At 43.7% G+C, this 25786-nt stretch overlaps 1 protein-coding gene across 1 annotated transcript in view; it reads left to right on the forward strand.

The window, feature by feature from the left end:
• The window catches only part of GIPC3 (GIPC PDZ domain containing family member 3), a 242566-nt gene extending 223832 nt beyond the window's left edge, over positions 1-18734 (forward strand). Inside the window, exon 6 of the mRNA XM_075850306.1 lies at positions 17685-18734. Coding sequence (XP_075706421.1) covers positions 17685-17815 — 131 coding nt within the window. The 3' untranslated portion in view covers positions 17816-18734. The remainder of the gene's footprint in view (positions 1-17684) is intronic.
• The last annotated feature ends 7052 nt before the right edge of the window (positions 18735-25786 follow it).

The raw sequence follows: 25786 nt of genomic DNA on the forward strand, positions 1-25786 counted from the left end.
CCATTGCCTTGTACTGGCATGCGCAGTGAAGCCGGGCAGAGTACACCTCGCTACACGGTGCGTGCCCAAGTAGTACAAGGCAATGGCGCATCCGAGAAAGTTGGAGGAGACTGGTAGTGATGTATAACAGCCCGGGGTATGTCAATAAAGCATGGAATGGTGGGTTTGGAGGCAGGACTATGTGATTCTTCAGGATAGCGGCACCGCCCCATGACCCTTTAATGAGTAATTAGCATATAGTGTGCGCCATTTTAAAAGTTGGTTTTATTTTTGCTGCAGCTGAAAAAAACATACAGGGGAAGGTTTGGAAATATTGTCAGGTCATGTTTTACCACATGGTGGCGGTTCATAGGTTTAAAACTATCTGACAGGTTCCCATTAAAAAAACAATGTATTGAAAACAATTCCATCTGCCCTTCAATTTTGTTATTATAAATATATCCTATATAATTACAGCATCAGAACCAAGATCAGTACATATATACAGCACCAGAACAAACCTCAGTACATAAATACAGCACCAGAAAAAAGCTCATACATATATACAAAACCAGAACCAAACTTAGCACATATATACAACCACAGAACCAAACTCAGTACATAAATACAGCACCAAAACCAATCTCAGTACATATATATATATCCACAGAACCAAGCTCATACATATATACAGCACCAGAACCAAGCTCATACATATATCTAACACCAGAATCAAACTTAGTACATATATACAGCACTGGAACCAAACTCGGTACATAAATACAGCACCAGAACAAAGCGCAGCACATAAATACAACACCAGCACAAATATAGCTCAATTTAGTGCAACCCCTGCCGTATAGGTTTGTACGTTGTAAAACTACATCTCCCAGCAATGGTAACGATATGCTGGAAGTTGCTGTTTCACAAAAGAAAAATTATACCACCCATCATCTCACTGCAGATCATACAGTGACTACAGTACTGATTAGAGGGAGAATAAACATTTACATTAAGTGACTCACCGGTGACGTCTTTTCAGATTTTAGTTGTTCTTTTTCTCTTTTCTTCTTCATCCGGTCCAGACCTCTATGATGACTTCTCCTGGCCACAGTCCTACAGACGCAGGTACAATTAGTGCAGGAGGAGGTGGCGGCGGCTGGTTTCAGTTGCGCCGCCACCCCCTCAGAGAGGGAGCGGGCCATCGCCTCATGGTCAGACAACATATGGATTATTGTGTTCAATTTTGGACACCAGTGTATAAGAAGGACATGGCTGAACTAGATCAAGTGCAAAGAAGGTCGACCAAGGTAATTAAGAGAATGGGCAGATTTCAGTACCAAGAAAGGTTATCAAACTTGGTCCTATTCAGTTTAGAAAACTGACGGCTTAGGGGCGATCTAATTACAATGTATGAATATATAACTGGACAGAACAAAGATCTTTCTAATGATCTTTTAACACCAAGTATGTAATAAGGACAAGGGGTCATCCTCTACGTCTAGAGGAAATAAGGTTTCACCACCATCACAGACGGGGATCCTTTACTGTGAGAGCAGTGAGACTATGGAACTCTATGCCACAGGATGTTGTGATGGTTGATTCTTTAAACAAGTTCAAGAAGAGCCTTGATGCCTTTCTTAAAAAATATAATGTGCCGATCGCCGATCTCAGGTCATGTCGCAGGGGTGAACTACACTACTGAGCTTATTCACACACCATATAAATCCACGCCCACCCACTCTAGATGACAGGATTATTATAAATTACTCGCATAGGTTTCCAACACTCCAATATTTTATACCACAGTATGCTACCACCACCTATACTTATCTAGGCAATCGGGGCCTACGTCTCTATGTTGCCTTACACCTGTTACAATAACAGATTATCTAAATGGAACATAAAATACCAGTAACGTTCTTCACCTTCAGAAGATTAAGTTCTGTAGGACTACAAGGAAGAGACTTATTAATATTTCAAATTTAATACACAAAAGTGCAGTGAAATACAACAAATAGTTGTCAGATTAAAAGATGAAAAAATATACATACAGTTACAATGCATTCAGTTTATAAAAATAAATGGGATAAAAGAAACAGAACAAAACCTTACTGATGTACAGCAGTGATATCCTGGCTGTGGGGACAGCTGAAAATATGGGCAGTCACTCCAACTGGATCCCCAATAACTGACACTGCCCCTCTCTTCTCCTGGCATTTTAAACCCATTCCCCCCCCCCCCTCAGTCCCCTAGCTGGTGATGTCACTGAGAGGAGGCTGTTCATATGATAATGAAGCATACTCCTTCCATTACACAGTTTTATTTCTATTGGGAAACACAAAAATGATCATGTGTTCTTGCAGGAATCCCCTAGAAATATAATATTACCTGCATTCACCTGTGCAGACATTTACCAATCAGAGCATATCAAACACCACTGTAATAGGCCCATGTTTTTAGCCAATAGCCAATTCCAGCTAGTTAAACTGGGTGTAGGGATGTGAATTTGACATACAGTGAAGGAAATAAGCATTTGATCCCTTGCTGATTTTGTAAGTTTGCCCACTGTCAAAGACATGAACAGTCTAGAATTTTTAGGCTAGGTTAATTTTACCAGTGAGAGATAGATTATATTGAAAAAAAAACAGAAAATCACATTGTCAAAATTATATATATTTATTTGCATTGTGCACAGAGAAATAAGTATTTGATCCCTTTGGCAAACAAGACTTAATACTTGGTGGCAAAACCCTTGTTGGCAAGCACAGCAGTCAGACGTTTTTTGTAGTTGATGATGAGGTTTGCACACATGTTAGATGGAATTTTGGCCCATTCCTCTTTGCAGATCATCTGTAAATCATTAAGATTTCGAGGCTGTCGCTTGGCAACTCGGATCTTCAGCTCCCTCCATAAGTTTTCAATGGGATTAAGGTCTGGAGACTGGCTAGGCCACTCCATGACCTTAATGTGCTTCTTTTTGAGCCACTCCTTTGTTGCCTTGGCTGTATGTTTCGGGTCATTGTCGTGCTGGAAGACCCAGCCACGAGCCATTTTTAATGTCCTGGTGGAGGGAAGGAGGTTGTCACTCAGGATTTGACGGTACATGGCTCCATCCATTCTCCCATTGATGCGGTGAAGTAGTCCTGTGCCCTTAGCAGAGGAACACCCCCAAAACATAATGTTTCCACCTCCATGCTTAACAGTGGGGACAGTGTTCTTTGGGTCATAGGCAGCATTTCTCTTCCTCCAAACACGGCGAGTTGAGTTAATGCCAAAGAGCTAAATTTTAGTCTCATCTGACCACAGCACCTTCTCCCAATCACTCTCAGAATCATCCAGATGTTCATTTGCAAACTTCAGACGGGCCTGTACATGTGCCTTCTTGAGCAGGGGTACCTTGCGGGCACTGCAGGATTTTAATCCATTACGGCGTAATGTGTTACCAATGGTTTTCTTGGTGACTGTGGTCCCAGCTGCCTTGAGATCATTAACAAGTTCCCCTTGTGTAGTTTTCGGCTGAGCTCTCACCTTCCTCAGGATCAAGGATACCCCACGAGGTGAGATTTTGCATGGAGCCCCAGATCGATGTCGATTGACAGTCATTTTGTGTGTCTTCCATTTTCTTACTATTGCACCAACAGTTGTCTCCTTCTCATCCAGCGTCTTACTTATGGTTTTGTAGCCCATTCCAGCCTTGTGCAGGTCTATGATCTTGTCCCTGACATCCTTAGAAAGCTCTTTGGTCTTGCCCATGTTGTAGAGGTTAGAGTCAGACTGATTAATTGAGTCTGTGGACAGGAGTCTTTTATACAGGTGACCATTTAAGACAGCTGTCTTTAATGCAGGCACCAAGTTGATTTGGAGCGTGTAACTGGTCTGGAGGAGGCTGAACTCTTAATGGTTGGTAAGGGATCAAATACTTATTTCTCTGTGCACAATGCAAATAAATATATATAATTTTGACTATGTGATTTTCTGTTTTTGTTTTTTTTTAATATAATCTATCTCTCACTGGTAAAATTAACCTAGCCTAAAAATTCTAGACTGTTCATGACTTTGACAGTGGGCAAATTTACAAAATCAACAAGGGATCAAATACTTATTTCCTTCACTGTATATATGAGGGCTATATCCACTGATCATAACTAGCTATGTGGGTCCCTACAAATATCAATTATGATGGGGTTTGCCTTGATGAATCATATTTTCTTTAAAGAGGCTCTGTCACCAGATTTTGCAACCCCTATCTGCTATTGCAGCAGATCGGCGCTGCAATGTAGATTACAGTAACGTTTTTATTTTTAAAAAACGAGCATTTTTGGCCAAGTTATGACCATTTTTGTATTTATGCAAATGAGGCTTGCAAAAGTACAACTGGGCGTGTATTATGTGCGTACATCGGGGCGTTTTTACTTCTTTTACTAGCTGGGCGTTCTGACGAGAAGTATCATCCACTTCTCTTCAGAACGCCCAGCTTCTGGCAGATCACGCTGTGACGTCACTTTCCCAGGTCCTGCATCGTGTCAGACGAGCGAGGACACATCGGCACCAGAGGCTACAGTTCACTCTGCAGCAACATCAGCTTTTGCAGGTAAGTAGCTACATCGACTTACCTGCAAACGCCGATGCTGCTGCAGAATCATCTGTAGCCTCTGGTGCCGATGTGTCCTCGCTCGTCCGACACGATGCAGGACCTGTGAGTGACGTCACAGCGTGATCTCTCGAGAACACGGCTGTGTCTGCACTGCCAAAAGCTGGGCGTTCTGAAGAGAAGTGGATGATACTTCTCGTCAGAACGCCCAGCTAGTAAAAGAAGTAAAAACGCCCCGATGTGCGCACATAATACACGCCCAGTTGTACTTTTACTTTTCAACACGCCCAGTTGTACTTTTGCAAGCCTCATTTGCATAAATACAAAAATGGTCATAACTTGGCCAAAAATGCTCGTTTTTTAAAAATAAAAACGTTACTGTAATCTACATTGCATGTTTCATCTGGTCCACATGGCAGATACACCACAGGTACCCATTTGCATAGCTTTAGATGTTTGGTCAGGATGTGTGGGAAATTACTTCTAAGGCCTCATGCACACGACCGTATTTTTGTCTACCCGTAAATACTGGCGTAAATACGGGTCCTTGGTCACACGTATTCGACCCGTATTGAATAAAAAGTGATCAAAAAGTTGCATGTACCCCAAAATAGTACCAATAAAAACTACAGCTTGCCCCACAACAAATAATCCATTACATCGCTAAATCGATGTTAAAATAAAGTTATGGCTATCAGAATTTGGCGACACAAAACAAGTTGTTTTTTTATAATAATATTTTTTATAAAAGTGGTAAAACATTAAAAAAAAAACATACAAATTTGGTATTGCCTTAATCGGATTAACCTGTAGAATAAAGTGAACATGCAGTTTTTACCTCACAATTTTTTTTCCGTTTCGGTACATTAAATGGTGCCATGAAAAACTGCAACATGTCCTGCAAAAACAAGCCCTCACACAGCTATATCGATGAAAAAAATAATTAAGTTATGGTTTTTGGAAGGCGGGGAGGAAAAAACAAAAATTGACCATGTCATTGAGGGCTTAAACATCTGCAGTATGCCCCAAAATGTGCACGGATTTATTTCAGCAGGGTATGAATGGGGTTTTGTGATTGTACTATATAGGCTTATAGCCTGGAGCCATGCTATGACTCTACATGCAGCCAAATGTACCTGCGGCACAACTGATGCGGGACAAGGTCGATATTGATTGATTTATACTGTTTGCAAATGAGCCGCTACTATTTGCAGTACCAATAAATTGCGCATATTTTGCTAGACAGACTATACAGAAAATTCTATGCAAAACATGTTACATGGTTTGTATGATTTGAGGAGTGAACATATTTTCCTCTGTTAAACACATTACAATATTAGTGCATGTCTGCTGTTACTCATCAGATTAGCTTAAAATGGTGCCTGACATGTGCCTCATGATTGTGAAAACATTGGAACTGATATAATTGTTGCAATATTATGTGGTTGAAAGTCACCATACACCCCTGTGTAGTCCCATAGATTACTATCCTGCGTAGCCATAGTGCGAACGTGATACTGTAATGAGTTTGTACTTCACCTGTGGTGAAGGACGAACTCACTTTAATTATGCGACAAAAGAAACGTCCATAAACAAGGTACTCTCTGAGAACCATACAACTTCGTCCAGTACTGATCAGGAGAGCTACTCTGGATGGGCCTGACTTCACACGTATACTTCGGCTGGAATAGAGTGTTCACACAGGTAGATAATCCTCAAGACCCGATGCGTTCTATTCCGTGACGATACACAGGAACTAATTGTACAAACATTGTAATCCACAAGGCCAATAAATGTTAAATTATTTGTAATCCACAAGGCAGATAACTATGCAGTATTGATGTTCTCTAGGGGTAGCCGCAGGGAACAGAGCTGAGGGGATCCAGCCACCTGGCAGGCTGAAAAGTAGGGTTCAAAATGGGCCTGCACCTGGCATCTAAAGTCAGGGGCTGGTATATCCACTGCTTAGTGGTCTGCTCATTGCCAAGGGGAATAGAAGGATCTATTGCTGCCAATCCTTGCCAGCTCTCACCTGCTAACTTCTCTTGAGTCTGAGGTACTTCAGTCTCGTTGACTCTTTTGGCCGCTTGGGATCTGCCATGGGCTACTCCTGCACAGCTTCAATCTCTTCCTTTTTTTTCTTCTCGCTGTTTTTCTTTTTTCCCACTCCCTGCCTGCTCAAGCTGTATCTGCTCTCTCTACTGCACTCCCCTACTTGTCTCCTCTCTGCGCTTTTTTCTTGCTCTGCCCCTTCCTTCTTGTTCCACCTCTTTCTCCTTCCCTCCTCCTGCTCCTGGAGGGTAGAGTTTTTTCTTGGTCGGCCTCCTCCTCCGCTGTCTGTCTGCTGCTCCAGACTAAGGGGTTGGGGTCCACTGGAGTCAGCTCCAGCGTCAGCTCTGCTCAACAGCCACTCTGTAATGCTTGCATCCTCCTCCACTTGCCTGTGCCCCATACTTCAAAATGACCTGCATATGGGGCACAGAGAAGCAAGCAGCAGAGCATGATTATCTCAGCAGCTACATTTAAAAGACCGTTTACTGTGCCCATCCCTCCCCTCCCAATGAGACGGCCCTGGGTGAAGTGAATAACATTGATTACCTCATTACAACCTATTAATCAGTAGGGTATAGTAGGCAGCAAATGATCAGTCAGTTCTTAAAAGTTGATGTGTTGGAACATGAAAAATGGGCACGTTTAAGGATCTAAGCAACTACAAAGGCCACATTGTGATGGCTAGTCAACTGGGTCAGAGCATCTGCAAAATGGCAGGACTTGTGGGATGTTCCCAGTATGATGTAGGTAGGTAGGTAATACCTATCAAAAATGGTCTATGAAAGGACTATTTGTGGGAAACAGTGACATGGGTGTCCAAGCTCTTTTGATGCATGTGGGGAGCGAATGCGAACTCATCTGATTTTGTCCCACAGAAGGCTGCTATAGGACAAATTGCTGAAAATGTTAATGCTGGCTATGAAAGAAAGTGGTCAGAACACACTCCGTGATTGGAACCGTGTGCTTCCCGTGTGTACTCCGTGTACACTTCCGTGTTTCCGTGCATCGCAGCTTACTGTGTTTGGGGTCAGAGTGCCCATGCTAAACTCTGTCCACTGCTGAAAGCAACTACAGTGGGCACGTAAGCTTTAGAACTGGACTTGGTCTGATGAATCACGTTTTCTTTTACAACGTGTGGATGGCCAGGTGTGTGTGGGGAAGAGATGGCATCAGGATGCATTATGTAAAGAAGGCAAGCTGGTGGAGGCAGTGTGATGCTTGGAAATCTTGGGTCCTGGCACTCATGTAGACATTAAGTTACATGACAAAGAGGTGTTGACTTGGCCTCTAAATTCCCCAAATCTCAATCCGATTGAGCATCTGTGGAATGTGCTAAAAAAACAAATCTGATCTATGGAGGCGCCTCACCCTCGCAACTTACATCGCTTAAAGGATCTGCTAATAACATCTCGGTGCCAAACACCATAGGACACATTCAGGGGTCTTGTGGAGTCCATTCCCCCCATGGGTCAGAGCTGTTTTGGTGGCATGAAGGGGATCTACACAATGGCAGCTCTTTTTAATGTTCTGGCTGAACGATGTGTGTATGTATCTAATATATATTTTGGAAAGTTTGTTTGAAGTCCCATTTTTCATTGGTTTAAAAGCAGTCCATGTGACCGCTGCAGCCTGTGATTGGCCTTTGATTGGTTGCAGCGGTCACATGGGATGAAACGTCATCCCGGGAGGCCGGACTGGAGGAAGAAGCAGGAGTTCTGGGGAAGTTAACTTTTAATACTTTTAACTCCAGCGGTAGTCACTGTCCTGGGTCCTGAAAGAGTTACTGCCGATCAGTCAACTCTTTCAGCACCCTGGACAGTGACTATCTCCTGACGTCGCCTAGCAACGCTCCCATAATTATGGGTGCACACACGTAGACTTAGGCCTCATGCACACTTCTATCACCGTTTTCACGGCCGTTTTTCACGGATCCGTGTGTCCGTGATTGGAACCATGTGCTTCCCGTGTGTACTCCGTGTACACTTCCGTGTTTCAGTTTCCGAGAGGAAACTGAAACCCGTTCACACTATGGACACGATTTTGTGAGCGCCGCACATGCTATTCCCTGCCCAGCGGTACTCACTGTCCAGGGAAAGAGTTACTGCTTATCAGTGCAGCCCCTCAACTCTTTCAGCACCCTGGACAGAGACTACCGCTGGACAGGGAATACCATGTGCGGCGCTCACAATATAGATTAAAGAGGCTCTGTCACCAGATTTTGCAGCCCCTATCTGCTATTGCAGCAGATCGGCGCTGCAATGTAGATTACAGTAACGTTTTTATTTTTAAAAAACGAGCATTTTTGGCCAAGTTATGACCATTTTCGTATTTATGCAAATGAGGCTTGCAAAAGTACAACTGGGCGTGTTGAAAAGTAAAAGTACAACTGGGCGTGTATTATGTGTGTACATCGGGGCGTGTTTACTACTTTTACTAGCTGGGCTTTCTGATGAGAAGTATCATCCACTTCTCTTCAGAACGCCCAGCTTCTGGCAGTGCAGATCTGTGACGTCACTCACAGGTCCTGCATCGTGTCGGCACCAGAGGCTACAGTTGATTCTGCAGCAGCATCAACATTTGCAGGTAAGTAGCTACATCGACTTACCTGCAAACGCCGATGCTGCTGCAGAATCATCTGTAGCCTCTGGTGTCGATGTGTCCTTGCTCGTCTGACACGTTGCAGGACCTGTGAGTGACGTCACAGCGTGATCTCTGGAGAACACGGCTGTGTCTGCACTGCCAGAAGCTGGGCGTTGTGAAGAGAAGTGGATGATACTTCTATGCACAACGCCCAGCTAGTAAAAGTAGTAAACACGCCCAGATGTACGCACATAATACACGCCCAGTTGTACTTTTACTTTTCAACACGCCCAGTTGTACTTTTGCAAGCCTCATTTGCATAAATACGAAAATGGTCATAACTTGGCCAAAAATGCTCGTTTTTTAAAAATAAAAACGTTACTGTAATCTACATTGCAGCGCCTATCTGCTGCAATAGCAGATAGGGGTTGCAAAATCTGGTGACAGAGCCTCTTTAATGGTTCATTAAAAAAAACCTGCAAAAAAAAAAAGTTACTACTTACCCAGAACTCCCTGCTTGCGTGCTTCTTCCTCAAGTCCGGCCTCCTGAGGTGACATTTAGGCCATGTAACCACCGCAGCCAATCACAGGCTGCAGCGGTCATATGGACTGCCGCGTCATCCAGGGAGGTCTGACTGGATGTCAAAAGAGGTACGCGTCACCAAGACAACAGCTGGGGTATGTATGAATTTATTTTTCTTAATATCGCTGCTTTCCAGCACTGATCAGCAGCCTCTTCTCTCTATCAGTGCTGACAGAGAGAAGGGGCTGCCGATTAGTGCAGTGCAGTATCTGTCTGTATGTGTACTTCTGCCCGCCTGGCCATTGTTAGGCAACGGCTCCGTCACACACGGACGGCACACGGATGCCTTCCGTGTGCCTTCAGTTTTTTTGACGGCCCCATTGACTTGCATGTGCCTCACGGTCACAGAATCTCGGACCAAAGTAGGACATGCTCCACTTTTCTCGGAACGGAGCAACGGGACCGTCAAAAAAACTGAAGTGTGCATGGCCCCATTGAAATGAATGGGTCAGGGTGCTAGCCATCTGAAAAACGGTTAGCACCCTGAAGAAAAAGACTGAAGTGGGCATGAAGCCTTATATCGGCCTGCCCGTGCAGTAATTACGGCCTGAAATAGGACATGTGCTATATTTTTCAACGGGAAGGTACCCGTGGCCAATAGAAGTCTATGGGCCCGTAATTACGGGCCGTAATTACGGCCCGTGATTACAAGCGTTTTTACGTTCGTGTGTATGAGGCCTAAATCTGTAATGAATATATTGCTTAATTTATTTTATGCTTCCAATAACATTATTTACACTCTCTAGCATATCGAGAGGTAGCAATTAAATTCATACTGAGAGGTATTTAAATAGTGAGCTTTTACTCTATCTATACCGTAAGTCAACACCGGGTATAAAAGCTAGTATAAAAGCTACAGTGGCTTCTTCGGGACCGGCGGCATGAGGGGGCCTAGTCCCCCCCCCCCGCTATGGCTGCTACACCGTTAGCGACGCCACATTTAATATTGTCTGCGTCCTTTGTGGCTCGGCGCAGGCAGCCGCGATGTTGTGACGTCATCGCGCTTGTCTGCTCTGAGTCACTCACAGCACAGACTGGAGGAGAAGGATCCCCCACCCGTCGTGGGAACGGGGATAGGTAAGTAATTATGTTTTTATTTTTAGATTATGCACTTGCGGGGGCTGATATGGTGGCAGATATAGGAGCATTATGTTATATGTTGGGGGCATTATACTGTGGGGGCAGCTATGGGGGGCATTATACTGTATGGGAGGCATTATACTTTGGGGACAGCTATGTGGGCATTATACTGTGGGGGCAGCTATGGGGGGCATTATACTGTATGTGGGGCATCATACTGTGGAGACAGGTATGGGGGGCATTATACTGTGGGGGCAGTTTAATGGGTGCATTATACTGTGGGGGCAGCTATGGGGGCATTATACTGTATGGGGGGCATTATACTGTGGGGACAGGTATGGGGAGCATTATACTGTGGGGCAGCTATGGGGGCATTATACTGTGGGGGCATTGTACTGTTTGGGGGGCATTATACTGTGGGGACATTATACTGTGGGGGCAGCTATGGGTGGTATTATACTGTATGGGGGGCATTATATTGTGTAGGCATCTATGGGGGGCATTATACTGTGGGGACAGCTATGGGGCATTATACTGTGGGGACAACTAGGGGGGCATTATACTGTGAGGGCAGCTATGGGGGCATTATACTGTCAGGGGGAGCTATGGGGGCATTATACTGTGTGGGGAAGCTATTGGGCATTATACTGTGTGGGCAGCTATGGGGTTCATTATACTGTGGGGACAGCTATGGGGGCATTATACTGTATGGGGGCATTATACTGTGGGGGCAGCTATGGGGGAAATTATACTGTGGAGGCAGTTATGGGGGCATTATACTGTGTGGGGTTCATCTTTGTGGAGCATTATACTGTATGAGGCAGCTATGCGCGGCATTATACTGCGTGGGGTATTATACTGTGGGGGCTGCTATGGGGGGCATTATACTGTGGAGGCAGCTATGGGGAGCATTATACTGTTTGAGGTGCAGCTATGGGGAGCATTATACTGTGGAGGCAACTATGGAGGAATTATACTGTATGGGGCTACTATAGGGGAATTATACTGGGTGGGGGCATCTGTGGGGGCATTTTACTGTATGGGGGCATTATACTGTGTGGGGCAGCTATGGGGGCATTATGCTGCATGGGGGAATTTGTTTGGGCATTGTACTGCGTTGGAGCATCTGTGTGGGCATTATACTGCATGGGGGCATCTGTGTTGGCTTTATACTGTATGGAGGCAGCTATGGGTATATTATACTGTGTGGGGGCACTATGGGAGCATGATACTGTGTGGGCAGAACCGGCTGTGTATGAGCGGTGATTGGGTGGGATTAGAGGCGTGGCTAAAAAGAAAAAAAATTGCTGCTGTGCGAAAGTATAGCACTGTCTACATGGAGGGCTGTATAGCACTGAATGGGGAGGCCGTATAGCCCTGTCTACAGGGGGTGCTGTATAGTACTGTCTACAGTGAGGGCTGTATAGCACTCTCTACAGGAAGACTGTACGACACAATCTACAGGAGGGAGCTATATGGCACTATCTACAGGGGGGCACTATCTACAAGGGCGGGCTGAGTGTGGCACCCAGTGGAGGGGGGCTCAGTCAAAAGTTTGCTATGGGACCCAGTGTTTCCTAGTTACACCCCTGATATATATATATATATCCTCAGACGTAGTATAAATTACAGACATCAGTTCTTGGTTGCACTTAAAATTCAGCGTTTATTAAAGAGCATAATCACATAGCATACACAAGTTTGTGGAAGACCCGACTAGAGGTGAAGCTCTGTTGGATCTGGTCATTTCTAATAATGCAGATCTTGTTGGAAATGTCAATGTTCGTGAAAACCTCGGTAACAGTGATCATAATATAGTTACATTTTACCTATAATATAAAAAACAAACGCAGGCTGGGAGGGCAAAAACATTTAATTTTAAGAAAGCCAATTTCCCCAGGATGAGGGCTGCAATTCAGTATATGGACTGGGAAGAACTAATGTCAAATAATGGAACGAATGATAAATGGGAGATTTTCACATCTACTTTGAGTTATTATAGTGCAAAATTTATTCCTATAGGTAACAAGTATAAACGACTCAAATTAAAACCCACATGGCTTACACCTTCTGTGAAAGGGGCAATACACGACAAAAAAAGGGCATTTAAAAAATACAAATCTGAGGGTACAGCTGTAGCCTTTGTAAAATATAAAGAGCTTAATAAAATCTGTAAAAATGTAATAAAATTAGCAAAAATACAAAATGAAAGGCAGGTGGCCAAGGATAGTAAAACAAATCCCAAAAAATTCTTCAAGTATATAAATGCTAAAAAGCCAAGGTCTGAACATGTAGGACCCCTAGATAATGGTAATGGGGAGTTGATCACAGGGGATCAAGAGAAGGCAGAGTTACTAAATGGGTTCTTTAGCTCTGTATATACAACAGAAGAAAGAGCAGCTGATGTAGCCGGTGCCAGTGCTGTTAATATATCAGTTGATATACTGAATTGGATGAATGTAGATATGGTCCAAGCTAAATTAAATAAAATAAATGTGCACAAGGCCCCGGGACCAGATGGGTTACACCCTAGAATTCTTAAAGAGCTTAGTTCAGTTATTTCTGTCCCCCTTTTCATAATATTCAGAGAATCTCTAGTGACTGGTATTGTGCCAAGGGACTGGCGCAGCGCAAATGTGGTGCCTATTTTCAAAAAGGGCTCTAGGTCTTCCCCGGGTAATTATAGACCAGTAAGCTTAACATCCATCGTGGGGAAAATGTTTGAGGGGCTATTGAGGGACTATATACAGGATTATGTGACAATAAATAGCATTATAAGTGACAGCCAGCACGGTTTTACTAAGGACAGAAGTTGTCAAACTAACCTAATCTGTTTTTATGAAGAGGTGAGCAGAAGTCTAGACAGAGGGGCCGCTGTGGATTTAGTGTTTTTGGACTTTGCAAAGGCATTTGACACTGTCCCCCATAGACGCCTAATGGGTAAATTAAGGACTATAGGTTTAGAAAATATAGTTTGTAATTGGATTGAGAATTGGCTCAAGGACCGTATCCAGAGAGTTGTGGTCAATGATTCCTACTCTGAATGGTCCCCAGTTATAAGTGGTGTACCCCAGGGTTCAGTGCTGGGACCACTATTATTCAACTTATTTATTAATGATATAGAAGATGGGATTAATAGCACTATTTCTATTTTTGCAGATGACGCCAAGCTATGTAATATAGTTCAGTCTATGGAAGATGTTCATGAATTGCAGGCAGATTTAAACAAACTAAGTGTTTGGGCGTCCACTTGGCAGATGAAGTTTAATGTAGATAAATGTAAAGTTATGCATCTGGGTACCAACAACCTGCATGCATCATATGTCCTAGGGGGAGCTACACTGGCGGATTCACTTGTTGAGAAGGATCTGGGTGTACTTGTAAATCATAAACTCAATAACAGCATGCAGTGTCAATCAGCTGCTTCAAAGGCCAGCAGGATATTGTTGTGTATTAAAAGAGGCATGGACTCACGGGACAGGGATGTAATATTACCACTTTACAAAGCATTAGTGAGGCCTCATCTAGAATATGCAGTTCAGTTCTGGGCTCCAGTTCATAGAAAGGATGCCCTGGAATTGGAAAAAATACAAAGAAGAGCAACGAAGCTAATTAGGGGCATGGAGAATTTAAGTTATGAGGAAAGATTGAAAGAATTAAACCTATTTAGCCTTGAAAAAAGACGACTAAGGGGGGACATGATTAACTTATATAAATATATTAATGGCACATACAAAAAATATGGTGAAATCCTGTTCCTTGTAAAACCCCCTCAAAAAACAAGGGGGCACTCCCTCCGTCTGGAGAAAAAAAGGTTCAAGCTGCAGAGGCGACAAGGCTTCTTTACCGTGAGAACTGTGAATCTATGGAATAGCCCACCGCAGGAGCTGGTCACAGCAGGGACAGTAGATGGCTTTAAAAAAGGGTTAGATAATTTCCTAGAACCAAAAAATATTAGCTCCTATGTGTAGAAATTTTTCCTTCCCTTTTCCCGTCCCTTGGTTGAACTTGATGGACATGTGTCTTTTTTCAGCCGTACTAACTATGTAACTATGTAACTATGTAACTATGTAATTACGTAGCATCCTTTATGAAGTGTTGAATGAGAGATAATAGATACCTTTTAAGGGTATGTTCACACAGCTTATTTTCGGACATTTTTCGGTCCGTAAACGGCCGAAAAACGTCTGAAAAATGGGATGCAGTACGCCTCCAAACATCTACCCATTGATTTTAATGGGAAATACGGTGTTCTGTTCCGACGGGCCGTTTTTTTAAGCGCCCTTTTTGAAAAATGGCCGCGTAAAAAAGAAATGCATGTCACTTCTTGAGCCGTTTTTGGAGCCATTTTTCATTGACTCTATAGAAAAATAGCTAAAATAAACGGCCGTAAAAAACGCCACGAAAAACGTGAGTTGCTAAAAAAAACGTCTGAAAATCAGGAGCTGTTTTTCCTCGAAAACAGCTTCGTATTATGGACAGTGACGTCAGTGGCTACTGATTAACCGGAATCCTCGTTGCAGATGATCTAGCCGGGGATTCCGCTCCTAGAGGAAACACCTGGGGTCACTATCCGTATATGGACATTTACATCAGGGGCTCCTCCTGGAGCGGAATCCTCAGCCAGAGTCGGCAACTGGGATTCCGCTCAAGGAGTAGCCACTGATGTCACTATCCATATATGGACAGTGACATCACGTCTTCCCTCTAGGAGCGTAATCCGAGGCCTATGCTCTGGCTGAGGATTCCGCTCCTAGAGAGTTTCCAAATGGCACTACCTACAGGGTGGTAGCGCTATCTTTCCGGGGGGTTTGGCACTATCAACATGGACATTGTGGCACTATATAGGGGCGCTATCTACATGGGCACTATCTACATGGGCACTGTGGCACTATCTACAAGGGCACTGGCACGAGGGGCAGCTTTGGGGGCATTATGCTGTATAAGGGCAGCTAGGGGGCATTATGCTGTATGGGGGCAGCTTTTGGGGCATTAAGTTGTACGGGGCAGCTAGGGGGCATTATACTGTATGGGACAGTTATGAGGGCATCTGTGTGGGTGTTATACTGTATGGGGGCATTATACTGTATTGGCAGCTATGGGGCATTATGCTACATGGGGGCAGCTATGGGGAATTATGCTTTATGGTGGAAGTTGTTTGGGCATTATACTGCATGGGGGCATCTGTGTGGGGATTATATTGTATGGGGGCTTCTGTGTGGGTATTATACTGCATGGGGGAATCTGTGTGGGCCTTATACGGTATGGGGGCATCTGTGTTAGCTTTATACTGTATGTCTGCAGCTATGGTGGCATTATACTGTATAGTGGCAGCTATGAAGGCATTATACTGTATGGTGGCAGCTAGAGGGCATTATACTGTGTGGGGGCAGCTGTTTGGCGTTATACTGTGTGGGAGGCACTATGGGAGCATGACACTGTGTGGGCTGACCCGGGTGTGTATGGGCGGGGATTGGGTGGGATTAGAGGCGTGGCTTAAAAGGTAAAAAAATAGCCTCAGTGCGCTATGCACACCTCATCAGTTGTACCCCTTTGTGATAGTTGAAAGATGGGAGGTATGGCATAAGGCATAGACATGGTCAGAAGCAATCACATGACGTCCTGGCTGGTAGTGATGTATATTCATTATCAGGACACTGCAGTAATGTTAGTGTTTGTGTATGTGGCTGCACATAGCGATATAACTATATCGCTATCTGCTGTGTAAATGAATGGAGAGAAGTGCATGACGCTGATTGGTCACTGATTGGTCAGCGTCATACACTCCTCTGTACAACGCCCACTTGGTCTAAAGTAAAAACACGCCCACTTGGGCATTAAGAAACTCATTAGCATAAAGCTAAAAATTGCTCATAAAGTGGTTTAAAATAGATCGTTTTTCTAAATAAAAAGCACTGCTGTCACCTACATTACAGCGACGATCTCCTTATGTAGGAGATAGGCCACTTATAATTTGATGACAGAGCCTCTTTAAGCCAGGGCTACATCTAGACTTTTTGTAGTGCTACTGATTGATTTTAACTATTGAACTACAGTTGTAGGCCAAATGAATACACTAGGTCGCATGCAATCTTGTGGACTGCAGCTGTCACTCAAGAGTTAAAATCAATCAGCACTGCAAAGTGTAGCCCTGGCTTTACGCTGGAAATAGAACTGTCGAGCATCCCAGATAGCTCAGCAAGCAGTTCTACTAACCAGAACAGGAGAGTTTCTTGGACTGAATCCTGATATCCACAATACACAGTCCACATGGGCACTTAAGCAAATAAGCCTCATATGATGTGTTGCAGTTATACTGACAATTGATGACCAAGTAGGACCCTGTATTCCTGACCATAGGGGCAAGGATTTGATCTAAAAATGTGGCAAGTGAAGTGAGAAAATCCCCACTTGCCCCAATTGGGTGGCAAGGTAGTTACGTGGTCTGTTTTCGGACCTTGGGCAAAAAGCACACGACTGATTACAAGGCCCAAACGGCTACGCAACTACGCAATTTTTTATACATTTTTTTTTTTAAAGTGTTCTTATTGTGTATGGTATAGGGGCGCATAAGACATGGTACCCTAGAGTGAAGCTGAATTAACGTTGACCATTGATGTTACGGATCAAGAATTTCCGGTCAGTTACACAATATATTCCGGTGGAGAAGGATAATTAGAGAATCTCCTGTATGATGTCGTGATTCTTATGTGGGAAAGGGTTTTGATAACTCTTTATTATTTTTTGTAAAAATATTAAACTACTTATCGTCATAAATTTAATTATTTTAAAAACCGTGTTTCCCATCTTTTCCAGCTACAACTCTTGTGGAGACAGCCAAAGAGAAGAGAACCCCTGAGGAGTTTGGCCGAGGACTGGACAATTTATTAGGAGAATTTGCTTTTCCTGCTGAGTTTATATTAGAGGTTTGGGAAGCCGTAAACTAGATAGACCACTAAACCTGGTTTATGGCTTTATGTCCTAAATACATTTACAGTAAAAATGATCAGTAATCTGAAATTATACTTTTTTTGTCATGTGGCTTGAAAGAAAGAATACAAAATATGACAATGTTTAAGTTAATTTATCTGAAAAATTTTAATTCTAGTATAGAGCCAGGTAATATGTATGTTTGCATGCCTGCCTGTTTGAGGTTAGGGTATGTGCACACAACCTATTTTCAGACGTATTTCAGGCGTTTTACGTCTCGAATTACACCTGAAAAGACGGCTCCAATACGTCTGCAAACATCTGACCATTGATTGCAATGGGTCTTACGATGTTTTGTTCAGACGAGGTGTAATTTTACGTGTCGCTGTCAAAAGACGGTGCGTAAAATTACTCCCGCGTCAAAGAAGTGCATGACACTTCTTGGGACGTTTGGAGCCGTTTTTCATTGACTCCAATGAAAAACAGCTCCAATTAGGTCCGTTAAAGACGCCACGAAAAATGTGAGTACATGCAAAAACGTCTGAAATTCAGGAGCTGTTTTCGCCTGAAAACAGCTCTGTAATTTCAGACGTAATTTGCGTTTGCGTGTGAACATACCCTTAGACACTCAATTCTGTCTGTTTCATTTTCATCTAATTCAGCAATTTTAGTAGGTATTTAATGTAGCAGGCAACAAAATGAGGATGTATAGAAAGGTAATCATTTTATTTCCTTCCTGTGGGAACACAGATGATAACTTACAGGCAGCAGACAAGCTAGCAGGAAGTATACGTATGTTTTATATCATAGCATTCTGTAATAAATTGCAGAAAAAGTTGTTTTTTTTTGTCTTTAACTTGTTGAAATATATATGTGTGTAAGATCCTGACCCTGGTGTATTCTTCTGTTTGTTTTATTAGTCAAGTAGCAAAAGAACAGCTGATTAAAACAAATTTTTTATAACAAATGTCTTACGACTTTTCCACCTCATGTCTTTCTTATTAATATATCTGTCATGAGACAGATGCATAAAAATGTCATGCAACTCAATCAGGCAAATGTTTTAATAGTCTTACCAAGGAGAAAAGAGACACCTTAATTTTTGCACTAATTGCGCCAAATGTATCAGAAAGTTACTTAATCTATATGTTGCATCTCACAACATACAAGACAGACGCCACCTCATAGCTGTTGTACACGTATTTCAGTATGTTGTGCCAAAAAAATAGTCATAAATTGTCGCAACCATCGCAAGTTGTTTCGCCATACCCTGTCAATGCATATTTTTTTTACAAACTACACATGTCAAACGCCTCTGCAAAGTCTAAAAATAATGGGCCTTTAAGGAGATGGTGTCAAAAGTAAGGGCTGTGCGGCACGTGATGTAAAAGTGTCACGTCTGACTTGAAGTTGCAGAAGCATTAAATCACATTAATTGTACAATACAATGTTTGCCTATGGAAATAAGTCAGGTTACTGTAGCCCAAGACTTGAAGGATATGTACACCTTTGAAGACCTTTACTAAAACAGTACTTTGAAATTTGTTTTTATTAACAATAATTTTTGCTTTTTCAGATATAAGCTTTTTTTTTTTTTTTTAACTAAAACAGTGTGTTTTTTTCAACTATGTAATTTGTTTCTATTAGAAAATGATTTTTACTTTTCCACATACAGCTTCTATGTATCCTGGAAACGTACCCATACATTGTATTGCGTTAAGTACTTAACGACAGCGACGTAATAGTATGTCGGATGTCATTAAGGGGTTAATGAATCTATTTATGCACTCGAGGAAACCCAATTTCTGTCATACGTTTGCTTAAATTTAAAGTGATCTTTGAATTTGCTTTATCTCAGCTAAGTGAAGTATTAGGCTGGATTCACACGAGCATATTACGTCCGTAATGGACGGAACGTATTTTGGCCGCAAATACCGGACCGAACACACTGCAGGGAGCCGGGCTCCTAGCATCATAGTTATGTATGATGCTAGGAGTCCCTGCCTCGCTGCTGGACAACTGTCCCGTACTCTAATCATGTTTTCAGTACGGGACAGTAGTTCCATGGAGAGGCAGGGACTCCTAGCATCGTACATAACTATGATGCTAGGAGCCCGGCTCCCTGAGGTGTGTTCGGTCCGGGACTTGCGGCCGAAATACGTTCCGTCCATTACGGACGTAATATGCTCGTGTGAATCTAGCCTAACGCATATTTAACTTTAGCCTCAACATTCCATTATTGCAACATGCTGTTTTCCTTTTGAGTCTTCCTGATTTTCAATCGTCGCATTCCAAGAGCTATAACTCTTTTATTTTTGCGTCGACATAGCTGTATAAGGTCTTGTTTTTTGCGGGACAAGTTGTATTTTTTAATAGCACCATTTTGAGGTACATATTATTTATTGATTAACTTTTATTAACTTTTTTTGGGGGGGAATAGAAAAAAATCTGAAATTTCGCCACCCTTTTTGGCGTCCTAAATCTACGCCGTTTACCGTGTAGTATAAATAACACAATAACTTTATTCAGCGGGTTGTTACGATTGCAACGATACCAAATTTGTATAGTTTTTGTATGTTTTACTACTTTTACACAGTAAAAACGCTTTTTTTTCAAAATTATTTGTTTTTGTGTCTCCATATTTGAAGAGCCGTAACGTTTTTATTTTTTCGCCGATGCGGTTGTATGAGGGCTTTTTTTTTGTGGGACGACTTGTAGTTTTTATTGGTACCATTTTGGAGTAGATGCGACTTTTTGATCACTTTTTAATCACATTTTTTTAAAGTCAGGATTCACAGAAAACAGCAATTTTTAATTTATTAGGCCCCCGGCTGCCATTGGAGACACAGACACTCGGCAATCGTGTCGCCGGGTGTCGGTGGGAGAGAGAGGGAGCTCTCTCCCTCTCTCCAAAACAACTCAGATGCGGTGCACGCTATTCAGCACCGCATCTGAGGGGTTAAACGGGTGAGATCGATACTAATATCGATCTCACCCGGCAGAGCAGGGGCGCTCCCAGCCCTCAGCTGCCTCTGGCAGCTGAGAGCAGGGAGATTTGACAGCTCCCTGCTCTGTTTACTTATTCCGATGCCGCAATGTAAAAAGTCTATGGCATCGGAATAAGGCCCGTTAGTGACCGACGTAAAAACACGATGGGCCGGTCACTAACGGGTTAAGGCCGGATTCACACGAGCATGTGCGTTTTGCGCGCGCAAAAAATGTGGCGTTTTGTGTGCAAAAGGTCCGCAAAAGGTCAGTGTGTCATCACCATATGATGCGTGGCTGCGTGATTTTCGTGCAGCCGGCATCATTATGACACTTTTATGTTTGTAAACAGAAAAGCATGTGGTGCTTTTCTGTTTTCATTCATAGTGTTGATTACTGTAGGGCGCATCACGCGCGTCACACGGAAGTGCGTCCGTGTGCCGTGCGCAGTTTTCACGCACCCATTGACTTCAATGGGTGCGTGATGCACGAAAAACGGGCAAATATAAGACATGTCGTGAGTTTTACGCAGCAGAAATACGCTGTGTGAAGATCACTGACAGTCTGAACGGCCCCATTGACTAAGGCCTCATGCACACAAACATATTTTTTCCCTCACGTAAATACTGGCGTAAATACGGGTCCTTGGTCACACGTATTCGACCCGTATTGCACCAGTATTTACGGACCCGTGCCCGTAAATACTGGTCCGGTGTCACCAGTATTCTACCCGTATCTACGGGCACGTATTCGCTGCAAAATTGCACTGCACTAATCGGCAGCCCCTTCTCTCTATCAGTGCAGGATAGAGAGAAGGGGCAGCCCTTTCCGAGGTAAAAGTAAAAGAAATTCATACTTACCCGGCTGTTGCCTTGGTGACGTGTCCCTCTCTTGACATCCGGCCCGACCTCCCTGGATGACGCGGCAGTCCATGTGACCGCTGCAGCCTGTGATTGGCTGCAGCGGTCACATGGGCTGAAACATCATTCCGGGAGGCCGGACTGGAGTAAGAAGCAGGGAGTTCTGGGTAAGTTTTTTTTTACAGGTTGATCTATATTGTGATCGGTAGTTTCTGTCCAGGGTGCTGAAAGAATTACGGCCGATCGTTTAACTCTTTCAGCACCCTGGACAGTGACTATTTACTGACGTCGCCTAGCAACGCTCCCATAATTACGGGTGTACGGCACCTTCCCGTAAGCTAACGGGGAGGTACCCGTGGCCAATAGAAGTCTATAGGCCCGTAATTACGTGCCGTAATTACGGCCCGTGATTACAGGCGTTTTTACGTTCGTGTGCATGGGGCCTAACATAGGTCCGTGCGACGTAGCACGGACGTATTATATTATTCGTCTGAATAAGCCCTTACAGTAAGGGTATGTTCACACGCAGTGTTTTCAGGCGTATTTCGAGGAGTTTACGTCTTGAAAAACGCCTGAAAAAATGGAAGCTGAACGCCTACAAACATCTGCCCTTTGAAATCAATGGAAAAACAGCATTTAGTTCATACGGGGTCGTCTTTTTACGCTGCTGTTTTAAAAACGGAGCGTAAAAAGACACTCTGTAAGGGTATGTTCACACGGCCTATTTTCAGACGTAATTCGGGCGTTTTGCGTCCGGAATTACGCCTGAAAAAACGGCTCTAATACGCCTACAAACATCTGCCCATTGCTTTCAATGGCTTTTACGATGTTCTGTTCCCACGAGGTGTATTTTTACGCGTCGCTGTCAAAAGACGGCGTGTAAAAAGACGCCCACGTCAAAGAAGTGCCTGTCACTTCTTGGGACGTTTTTGTAGTCGTTTTTCATTGACTCCATAGAGTCAAAGAAAAACAGCTCCAAAAAACGTCCCAAGAAGTGACCTGCACTTGGGCTATGTTCACACTGAGTTTTTTGCAGGCGGAAGTTCTGCCTCAAAATTCTGTTTGGAAGTTTGAGGCAGATTTTCCTCTCCCTGCACACCGATTTCCACGGTGTTTTTCCCCCGTGGCCATTGAGCGCCGTGGGCATAAAATGCAGCGAAATATGCTTTCTCTGCCTCGCATTGATGTCAATGGGAGGTCAGAGGCGTAAACGGACGAAGATAGGGCATGTCGCTTCTTTTTTTAAATCAATGGGAGGCATTTTAGGGCCGTTTTTGAGGAGTTTTGCGGCGCGGTTTCCGCGTTAAAAAACTCGTAAAAAAACTCAGTTCAATGCGACTGTTTTTCAAAGACCGAAAAATGGCTGAAAATAGGCTATGTGAACATACCCTTAGGGTATGTTAACACGCAGTGTTTTCAGGCGTAATTTGGGCATTTTACGCCTCGAATTACGCCTGAAAAAACGCCCCTAATACGCCTACAAACATCTGCCCATTGCTTTCAATGGAAATTACGATGTTCTGTTCGCACGAGCCTTTATTTTACGCGCAAAATTACGGCTCGTCAACAGAAGTGCAGGATACTTCTTGGGACGTTTTTGGAGGCGTTTTTCATTGACTCCATTGAAAAACAGCTCCAAAAACGGCTGTAAAAAACGCTGCAACAAAAAAACGTATGAAAATCAGGAGCTGTTTTCGCCTGATACAGCTCCGTATTTTCAGGCGTTTTTGCTTACTGCGTGTGAACATACCCTAACAAAGAAATGTGGTGACAGCATATGAAAAGTTTCTGAATAATGCTCCATAAACAAATACAAGTTTCTGTTTTGAAAAAAAAGTTTCACAAATTACATTCTAAGGAAGGATTTACACGAGCGTGTGCGTTTTGCGCGCGCAAAGAAGTCGCCATCATTATGACACTCTGTTTGTATGTTTGTAAACAGAAAAGCAACGTGGTGCTTTTCTGTTTTCAATCATACTTCTTACTGCTGTTGCGCGAATCACGTGCGTCCCACGGAAGTGATTCCGTGTGGTGCGCGTGATTTTCACGCACCCATTGACTTCAATGGGTGCGTGATGCGCAGAAATATAGGACATGTCGTGAGTTTTACAAAGCGGACATCCGCTGCGTAAAAATCACGGACTGTCTGCACGGCCCCATAGTCTAATAAAGGTCCGTTCGTGTAAATCCTCCCTCAGGCTGGGTTCACACAGAGTTTTTTGCAGGAGGAAATTCTGCCTCAAAATTCCGTTTGGAATTTTGAGGCAGGTTTTCCCCTGTCTGCACGCCGATTTTCGCTGCGTATTTCGCCCACGGCCATTGAGTGCCGCGGGCATAAAACGCCGCAAAATACGCTTTCTCTGCCTCCCATTGATGTCAATGGGAGGTCAGAGGCGTAAACACCCGAATATAGGGCATGTCCCTTCTTTCTCCCGTTCGCGGGAAAAAAACGCCTCCGCCACCCATTGAAATCAATGGGAGGAATGGTCGTTTTTTGTCGCATTTTGCGGCGCGGTTTCCGCGTTAAAAAACTCGTCAAAAAACTGTGTGAACTCACCCTAAGTCAACAAAGCGATTACAATAGTAAAAGATTGCATTCTTTTTCCCTTGTATATGTTATGTACAGTAGGCTGATTACAAATTTGGACCTATAGAGCAAATGCCTGGAGCCAAGAGTAGCAAGCAACTAAATTATACTTAACTGGTTCTTAGCAATATATTCTAAGCAAAGTATATACACTGTGTGCGTGCCTTAAAGGGAATCTGTCACCAGTATTTCACCTATTGAACTCTACTCACCCCTCGATGGCCGATGCTCTCAAAAGTTCATTGCCATTATCCCCTCTTCTAAACTCCTTCTATGAGCGTAAATAACGGTCTGCAAACATTTTGCGCCATTTATGGTAATAATCCGTCAGTATTGTTCGCTCCTCTTCTTATTCCCGCGCACTGCTGAAAATTGGCCCGCGCGGAATGCCAAAATCTCTTCTGAGATAGCGCGCATGCGCCCGTCATGTATGGTCCGACACCCTTCCCTGCTTCGTCCGGGCCTGAAATCTAGTCACTGCGTAAGCGCCGCTATGGTCTCCCGTTGTTCATACATACCAGAACAGGATATCTATGAGCAAGCGCAGGATCTCGTGTGTGCTGCGGGGAGGCGAGAACTGTCAACATAAAAACATAAAAATGGCGATGAAACATAAAAATAATTTTTCACCCACTTCCACCAGGTTTTGCTGGTTTAATAGGTGAAATGCTGGTGACAGGTTCCCTTTAAGGGGTCGTGCATGACACAGAATTTCAAAGACCATTAAGGAGAAAATCCTTGTATATCGCAATCTTTAAAGGGATTTTCCAGTCCCAAAAAACATCACATATTGATGGATAGGCCATTAATCTTTTGGAACTGGAAAATCCCTTTAAGCTTAGAGAGAGAAAGAGAGAGAGAGAGAGTGTCACAGTAAGATATTATAAAGTATTGTAACAACTCGCAGGTATGTGGACCCACTGGGCCACTCCACCGTAGCAGAGCAGCTGCTGATCAAAAATGTTAATGGCAGTCAGTGAGGTGAAAGTACCTGGTCACAGGTGGGTTTGTGCCAGACAATCAGAGGAAGAAGGATGGTGCAGGATAATGGAACTTGGCTAGCACACCAGAAAGGAGTAGTGCAGTTGTCTCAGGAACTGGACTTGGCTAGGACACCAGGCAGGAGTAGTGCAGTCGTCTCAGACACCGGACAAGAGTAGTGCAGTAGCCTCGGAAACTCGACTTGGCTAGGAAAGCAGGCAGGAGTAGTGCCCCAATACGACACTGCTACTTTTCTGCTCATCTTTCCTTTATTCGTTTTGTCCCCGGTAAGAAGGATTTTTACCACCGACGGACTGCAGTGGGTGGCAGCCGGCAAGAACACATCACTTCACTCCACGTATGTTCTTGGAGGGGTGCCGCTGATCCCTCACTTTCATTGTACTGTGCATTCGAGACAGAGGACACTATGGAGTCTCCACAGAGTATCATGAACCCATCCTGCATCATCCCTATCAACCCTCTGCAAGTTAGAGACATTCCCCCGGGGAGGACTTTTGTGTGTCTGGCGGACAAAAGAAGAATCCTCCGCTGGGGACACAGTTCCAAATTGGCAG

The sequence above is a fragment of the Rhinoderma darwinii genome, chromosome 1, assembly GCF_050947455.1.
Source record: "Rhinoderma darwinii isolate aRhiDar2 chromosome 1, aRhiDar2.hap1, whole genome shotgun sequence".
NCBI lineage: Eukaryota > Metazoa > Chordata > Amphibia > Anura > Rhinodermatidae > Rhinoderma > Rhinoderma darwinii.